The 9055-nt window shown below is 30.1% G+C and overlaps 1 protein-coding gene across 1 annotated transcript; it reads right to left on the bottom strand.

The window, feature by feature from the left end:
* Nucleotides 1-3852: 3852 nt before the first annotated feature.
* Nucleotides 3853-4512, bottom strand: LOC110626268 (auxin-responsive protein SAUR20). Its single transcript, XM_021772073.2, has one exon. It carries the CDS (start codon nucleotides 4446-4448, stop codon nucleotides 4155-4157), a length of 294 nt encoding a protein of 97 aa, XP_021627765.1. The 5' UTR covers nucleotides 4449-4512; the 3' UTR covers nucleotides 3853-4154.
* Nucleotides 4513-9055: the final 4543 nt, after the last annotated feature.

Raw genomic sequence — 9055 nt, 5'->3', positions numbered from 1 at the left:
ATACCTCGGCTAGATGACATGTTGGATGAGCTTCACGGTGCTAGGTACTTTACAAAAATTGATCTTATGAGTGGATATCATCAGATTAGGATGAAACCTGGTGATGAATGGAAAACTGCATTTAAGACAAAGTATGGTTTGTATGAATGGTTAGTTATGCCTTTTGGTTTGTCAAATGCACCTAGTACGTTTATGAGGCTAATGAATCATGTGTTGCGTGCATACTTAGGAAAATTTGTAGTTGTTTACTTTGATGACATCTTGATCTATAGCAGGTCTCTCGACGAACATATTGAGCATGTTAGGTTGGTTCTGCAGGTTTTGAGGCAAGAGAGCTTGTATGCTAAACTTAAGAAGTGCACATTTTGTATAGATAGACTTGTTTTCCTTGGTTTTGTTGTGAGTGCACAGGGCATTGAGGTAGATGAAGAGAAGGTAAAAGCTATAAAGGAGTGGCCTATTCCTAAATCTATTTCAGATGTGAGGAGCTTTCATGGCCTTGCAAGCTTTTACAGGAGGTTTGTGCGCGATTTCTCTACGATTGCAGCACCACTCACAGGAATTATTAAGAAGGAAGTTGGGTTCAAATGGGGAGAGGAGCAACAGAAAGCTTTTGACTGCTTAAAAGGGAAGTTAATATCTGCTCCTATATTATCTTTACCTAACTTTGATAAAACTTTTGAAATTGAGTGTGATGCTTCTGGTGTAGGTATTGGGGCTGTGTTGATGCAAGAGAAGAAACCAATAGCCTATTTCAGCGAGAAGTTGAACGGAGCACATCTCAATTATTCAACCTATGAAAAGGAGTTGTATGCCTTGGTGAGAGCACTGGACGTGTGGCAACACTATCTCCTGCCCAAGGAGTTCGTGATACATACGGATCATGAGTCCTTAAAACACTTGAAGGGACAAGGCAAGTTGAATAAGAGGCATGGTAAGTGGGTTGAGTTTATTGAACAATTCCCATATGTGATTAAGTATAAGCATGGGAAAGACAATGTGGTTGCAGATGCTTTGTCTAGGAGGTATGCTTTAATTAATGCTGTGAGTTCTAAATTGCTTGGTTTTGCGCATGTTAAAGACTTGTACATTAATGATGTTGATTTCGGCAATGTGTTTGTGGCTTGTGAGCATGGAGCTTTTAACTCTTTTTATAGGCATGATGGTTACTTGTTTAAGGGTAAGAAATTGTGTGTACCTAGATGCTCTATGCGTGATTTGCTTGTGCTTGAATCTCATTGCAGTGGTTTGATGGGGCATTTTGGAGTACATAAGACTTATGACACCTTATTTGAGCATTTTTATTGGCCTTCAATGCGCAAAGACGTTGAGAAAGTGTGTGCTTCTTGTATTGCATGTAGACAGGCAAAGTGTAAGTCTATGCCTCATGGTCTTTATATGCCTTTACCTGTTCCTAGTTCACATTGGATGGATATTTCTATGGACTTTGTGCTTGGCTTACCTAGGACTAGGCGTGGTAGAGATAGCATATTTGTTGTTGTCGACAGGTTTAGCAAGATGGCTCACTTCATTCCTTGCCATAAAACTGATGACGCCATCAATGTCGCTGACTTGTTCTTCCGAGAAGTGGTTCGACTTCATGGAGTGCCAAGGACAATTGTGTCAGATAGAGATACAAAGTACCTTTCGCATTTTTGGAAAGTATTGTGGGGTAAGTTGGGTACTAAACTCTTATATTCTACTACTTGTCATCCACAGACAGATGGCCAAACAGAGGTGGTGAATAGAACTCTTGGTACCTTACTCAGAGCTATAGTGGGTAAGAATTTGAACACTTGGGAAGATTGCTTGCCTTTCATTGAGTTTGCATATAACCGTAGCATACATTCTTCTACAGGGTTTTCTCCATTTGAGCTTGTTTATGGTTTTAACCCACTAACTGTACGTGATCTTGTTCCTTTACCTTTACATGAGCTTGCTAGTTTAGATGGTGCTAAAAAGGCAGAATTGGTGAAGTCCTTACATGAGAAGGCTAGGTCTAAAATAGAAAAGAGGAACAAGGTGTATGCTGACAGGGCAAATAGGAGACGGAAGAAAGTGGTGTTTGTTCCTGGTGATTGGGTTTGGGTGCACTTCCGAAAGGAACGATTTCCAAATCAGAGGAAGAATAAGCTGGATGCTCGTGGTGATGGTCCATTTCAAGTCTTAGAGCGAATCAATGACAATGCTTATAAAATAGACTTGCCAGGTGAGTATGGGGTTAGTGCTACCTTTAATGTGTCTGACTTGTCTCCTTTTGACTATGTTCCAGATTTGAGGACAAATCTTTTCGAGGAAGGAGGGAATGATACGAACCAGCAAACCCAATCACATGAGAATCAAGGAAGCAAGGATCCATTGGTGCTCCCAGAAGCTTGAAGCAGCTATGAACTTACACATTCAAGAACAAGTAACACAAGAATTGACTGAGCTTGCCTTTGGCAAATGTCTCGTGAAGCTTGAAGACACACCTAAGCTACTCACCTTGCTTAAGGTGTGTAATGGAGATAGCGCTGTCTAATTTATTCAGCATTAATATGATGGGCTTGCTATATTTTTATGATTTAACACTTGTTTTATTTTAACTTTGTTTGGACTTGTATTCTGGCCATATTTTATCTTTTAAGTTTTAGAGTGTTGGGCCATGTTTTGGACTTATGTTTTAATACTTATGCGTTATTTTAGTGTGTGATTGGGCTTGGGCCTTAGGTGTTTAAGTCAGACCCAAAAAGAGTGTTTAGGGTTTTATTTGTTTTTCTCCTTACTATATAAGGATAAGAAATAATTGTAAGAGGCGGCTTTTAATCAAACTTTTCAGAATTTCTTTCATGCCTTTGGCGTGTATTGCTTTGAGTGAGAGTGAGGATTTGCTTTCATCAATTGCACCAGGAATCTTGGCTAACTTATCAACTATTCGTTGTGGCGTTTGTCGGATTCTCATCTAAATCCTTCGATCATTGGTGTTTCAGCTTCTCTAAGTTTGGGGTGCCATAGGAGGTGGGTTTATCAGATCTTTGGATTTCGTATCTACTTGTGCGTGTGAGTTTGAGGCTTGTGCCATAGGGTTCCGCGTCAATTTATTTTCTTCTCTAATCATTTTCTCTTTTTTCTTTCTTTTTTTTAATAATTTTCTCTCAGTTACTTTTCTCCTATTTCCACTTTCTATATATTTCTAATAAATATAAGACATAAATTAAAAATTTAGTAATAATAATAATAATATAATTTTAAATCTTATTGAATTAATAAAAAATAATATTAATAATAAAATTTATTATTTAATCGAAATAATAATTATTTTAAAATTATTTAAATTTTCAATAGATTATTAACCAATTTCATTTATTAATGGATTTACCAACACATTTAAATCTGTTAATAAATTATTTTTCTCTCAATTTATTAACGGATTTAAAATCCATTAGTAATAATAATGAAAATTTCATTAACAAATCCGTTAGTATTATTAACGGACTTATAAACCGTTGGTAAAAATTTACCAACGAGCATTTTAACAACGAATTGTAATCCGTTAATAATCCGTTCATAATTCGTTTACCAATGAATTTTTAAAAGATTACTTAATCCTGAAGTTTTTTTGTAGCGATTAATCTCCAAACACAACATTTCTTTATTAACCTCTCACACCTGCAATAATTCAATAATTAATGATATCCTCTCTATCCCTTGGCAAGATATTCACAGCTTTCTGTGATATATTCCAGCTCCGAATAAGCAGAGCTACTGGTCCCATATGCTCCTCACATTTTACAGTAGTTCTTTGGATCTTATATTTCTGGATCTTTTATTTAGATTGTTGGATTGGTTGTTTCATAAACACACTTATCATTACTGATGACCGCTGCACTTGATATACCTTCAATGGAGTTTAGATAGAGTTTCCAAGAAAATCTTCGTACGAAATATTGATGTGAGAGAGACATATGATTCACTAAAAAGAAACAAAAGAAAATTGCTTCATCCACTTGTACGTGGGAAAATGTAAATATGTATACTTCACAATCCTCCTGTATGTGACCTAGGAGGGAAAAAGGGGGATGGGTTGGAAATCAGAAAACAACAAAAAAAGATGAATATCTTGTCAAAAAATGGCAGAATTGCTCTTGGTGAATCTTCTTTTGTTTCATGAAGCTTCACAAGGCAAGAAACCTAGAAGTGAGATCAATAAACTCATCTTCTTTGCAAGGAATTGTTATAGCACCCATAGGATGATTGAACCCAAATTCTTCTTCAGCTTGGTTAAGCAAATCCTGGAAGCAAGGATGGTTCAAATAGGATATTGGAACAATGAACCTCTTCCACTGGAATTCACCAACATAAACTGCTACGTGCCCTTTAGGTACACCAGATTGGTTTCTGCCTTGGAAAGGCTGCTTCTTCAGACTCTGCATGGCGCTGGAGATCACGGCAGGCAAACGAATACCCATTTCAGAACCTGAGGAGAGAGTGAGAGACCTGTAATTTACAGGAAAAATGTGGAACTTGCAAGCTTGGAGGAAGTGACCAAGTGGGAAGCATTGGATTTGTAATTATAAAGTGGTCTTGGATGGAAAGAAGGGCCCACGACATCAGAGTCTCACATGGCTATCAACTGATCTCTGCTATAAAATAACATAGAAATATAGAATATCCAACGTGGAGACGTCCTGTGCTGATGGTGTAGTGGACCCACTTTTGTTCCTACGCACAATTCTTTTCTTTGGTCCAAGCATGCGCGCATCGCAAGTGGAGATGACGTCAGCGTATGGGCTTTTTCTAAACCGACGGCCGTACGGTTGCGACTAAAAGAATTATTATTATTATAATTTGGACAGGTATTGATGAAAATAATATAAACTAAAGTCTGTTTTATCCTAATTTTATTTTCATTCGCTTAAAGTTATAGTTTGTTGAGAATTAAATAAATATAAAGTTTCTCACAAATTAAAAGTAGATAGTAGGTCGATCAGCAATCATATGTTTAATTTAATGATGAATATATTTGAAAAACTTTAAATTCTACTTCTCTAATTTTTAATTTTTTTTATAACTCTAACAAGTATAAAAGATAGTAAGTTGATCATCTTGGTAGTAGCTTTATATTTTTTTAATCCTACTGATCTAATACCATTCTTTTATCTGAGATTGAAATATGATTTTGAGATATTATAATTTTGGCTTAATGGTTAAAAAAAAGGCCAATATTTCAGTGCGGTTTCAATTATAGTTAATTTTTTTAATTTTATTAATTTTAATTTAATTTTTAAATTTTATATTAATTATAATTTATAATAAAATTGCACTCATAGACTCGGTCTATCTAAATAAAATTTAAAACTCTCAGATCCTATTCTCTTAACTTTTAATTTTCAATTTAAAAAATATTATGATCAAAATTAAATATCGACTTAGTGTGTAATATATAATAATATTATTTTATTTATTATTACTTACATGATATATAGTATTATAATAAAAATATCCAAATTTTTTTATTTTTTATCAATTAAAGCTAAAATTGTTTAAATTATAATCAACTAACTAATTTTAACTTAAATTAATTTAAATAAAATAAATATATATTTTTCATTCTTTAAATTTTAATATTTATTTTACTTAGTAGGGTAACAATAAAATTTTTCTCTTCTTCTACATATATTTTTTTAATCAATGCATTTGCAAAAATTATTTATAAAAATAGATAAAATTTTAATTTTTTAAATTAAAAAGTTATATAAAAATCAATAATAATAATAATCATCATCATAATTTTATTGTGATGGTGGGTGGAGGGAAGAAGAAAAAGAAGGGATGATGTGTGAAGAATGAGAAAGGCAGGTGGAAGAAGGAAGAGAGAAAGGTCCTCTCTATTTTCCTTCATTTTCCAGCTCTTTAGAATTCCATTACTCTCCATCTCTTCCCATCATCAATTATTTTTTTCTTTTTTTCTCCCAGTACCCATTATTATCTAATAAATATATATATATACACGTTAATTATTAATTATATATACATGCTAAAATAATCATGTTAACATTTTTATTTTTTTTTCCAAACATTTTTATATCTGAATTTCTTATTTTAAAAATTAAAACTTTTACCTATTTTCCATATGATTTTCATAAATTGCAAAAAATATACAGAGAGAAATATGGGAAATTTTATGTTTATTAAATATTAGATTTTATTGCATAAAAAAATATTTATTTTAACTAATTTAAATTATAGTAATTTAGTTAGCTGTAACTGAACTTTTTTTTTTTTAAATTTTAGCTATATTGGCAAAAATTTAAAAGTTTTTAAATACTTATATATTAAGATAAATAAAATAATATTATTGATGATAACTATCATATTAACATCTTAAATTTTTAATTTTAACCATAGATTACAATTAATACTAAATTTTAAAATTAGAATAAAATTGATAAAAATAAAAAATTAACTAGAATTAAAAAAAGTCAAAGTATTGGCTTTTTTTGTACTTTTAGGCCTTTAGTTGAACAGATTTTTTTTATATAAAATTCTGTTAACATATTTAGTTTAAAATGATTAATTTAATTTATTTAATAGTTTTGAATTAATGATTATATAATATTCATTTTCCATATTCTATGGATATGGGATATTAAATAGCAGTTGATCTTTAAATTAATTTTTGTTCTTTCATAAAACTAGGTATTTAGTTAGCTATATCTTAATTTTAATAAATTAGTTCTTGATTTGTTCATCGTGATTATCCAATTTCTAATGCATAGTTATTTTTTGGCCAATTACACGTATTAAGATAAATTGTAATTTGGGATTAAATTGTTAGGCATGTCATCTCAATTGAATATAGCCTTAGAATAATTTTTAATTAAACTTAAGTTATCTTAAAACTTTTTTTGGTCAAAGACATTAATTAGTTTATAGCCTCAAATCTAGGCAAAAATTGATTAACGGTAAAACGATTGGCAACTGAATATCAAAAAAACTATATAGTCTAGTGAGAAGATGGGAGATATTGAAATTTTTTTCCTTAAAGGAATCATGAACACAATTGTTCATCATAAGTTAGTGAAGCACAGTACAAGACTCCAAACAAAACATTACAGGCTACAAGTCATCCAAACAAATCCAATACCAATAGTACCTAAAACAAAAAAAAAAAAAAAAATTCTCCTATACAGAAATTTTACCATACAAATATTATATGTATACTAATTTTATTACAATAATTAATTATAGTAGATTTATATAATTAATTTTACCATACAAAAATTAATTACAATAATTAATTTTACAATAATTTTTATATAATTTCTTTGTAATTTTATTATTGCCCTTAAAAACTAGACACTTCTTTTCAGTTGAAAGTTAATCAAAACTGATATTCATTCAAAGTTGTGAAATTATGTTCTTAAATTCTCTTTATATTATTTCTATTTTCGGTTAATTTCTGTTTTTAAGAAATATCACCTCCATTGTTATATTAATTCTTACGAATTCAAGGGGACTATTGAATCTCCTAACAAGACAACATATTGCTAATTAACTCAATTAAATCCGTAATTGTTTAATTGGATTAATAACAAGTAGCAATTAACATATTTATTTATGTTAAGTAATTAATTGATTTGATTTAAATAATTCGCTTGTTATTTTTTATCAAGTTTGGGTTCTTCTAGTTTAAAACAGTTAACTAATTAAATCTACATGCTTAATGGGGTTATTAGTTAATTAGGAATTAATTTAAGTGCGAAGCAGATTAATTTACTCGTAAAGAAGAACTGGTGGGATTCGCTTGTTTGAACATTATAACTAAACAATGATTAACTGCAAACCTCTCAATTTGATTACCTTCAGTTGAATTTTAATTTAATTATTTATTCCACCATTTTAATTGCATTATTTTTTTCTTTAAGTTTTCTTTTTAAAATCAATTTTTCCAACAATTCTCTTCTTCTTTTAATTATTCATTTATGTTAAGTAATTAATTGATTTGATTTAAATAATTCGCTTGTTATTTTTTATCAAGTTTGGGTTCTTCTAGTTTAAAACAGTTAACTAATTAAATCTACATGCTTAATGGGGTTATTAGTTAATTAGGAATTAATTTAAGTGCGAAGCAGATTAATTTACTCATAAAGAATAACTGGTGGGATTCGCTTGTTTGAACATTATAACTAAACAATGATTAACTGCAAACCTCTCAATTTGATTACCTTCAGTTGAATTTTAATTTAATTATTTATTCCACCATTTTAATTAGCCTTATTTTTTTCTTTAAGTTTTCTTTTTAAAATCAATTTCTCCAACAATTCTCTTCTTCTTTTAATTATTCATTTATGTTAAGTAATTAATTGATTTGATTTAAATAATTCGCTTGTTATTTTTTATCAAGTTTGGGTTCTTCTAGTTTAAAACAGTTAACTAATTAAATCTACATGCTTAATGGGGTTATTAGTTAATTAGGAATTAATTTAAGTGCGAAGCAGATTAATTTACTCATAAAGAAGAACTGGTGGGATTCGCTTGTTTGAACATTATAACTAAACAATGATTAACTGCAAACCTCTCAATTTGATTACCTTCAGTTGAATTTTAATTTAATTATTTATTCCACCATTTTAATTAGCCTTATTTTTTCTTTAAGTTTTCTTTTTAAAATCAATTTCTCCAACAATTCTCTTCTTCTTTTAATTATTCATTTATGTTAAGTAATTAATTGATTTGATTTAAATAATTCGCTTGTTATTTTTTATCAAGTTTGGGTTCTTCTAGTTTAAAACAGTTAACTAATTAAATCTACATGCTTAATGGGGTTATTAGTTAATTAGGAATTAATTTAAGTGCGAAGCAGATTAATTTACTCATAAAGAAGAACTGGTGGGATTCGCTTGTTTGAACATTATAACTAAACAATGATTAACTGCAAACCTCTCAATTTGATTACCTTCAGTTGAATTTTAATTTAATTATTTATTCCACCATTTTAATTAGCCTTATTTTTTTCTTTAAGTTTTCTTTTTAAAATCAATTTCTCCAACAATTCTCTTCTTCTTTTAATTAT

The sequence above is a fragment of the Manihot esculenta genome, chromosome 11 (genome assembly GCF_001659605.2).
Source record: "Manihot esculenta cultivar AM560-2 chromosome 11, M.esculenta_v8, whole genome shotgun sequence".
Lineage (NCBI taxonomy): Eukaryota > Viridiplantae > Streptophyta > Magnoliopsida > Malpighiales > Euphorbiaceae > Manihot > Manihot esculenta.
The sequence above is the reverse complement of the archived record's forward strand: the minus strand, read 5'-3'. Positions and strand labels throughout refer to the sequence as shown.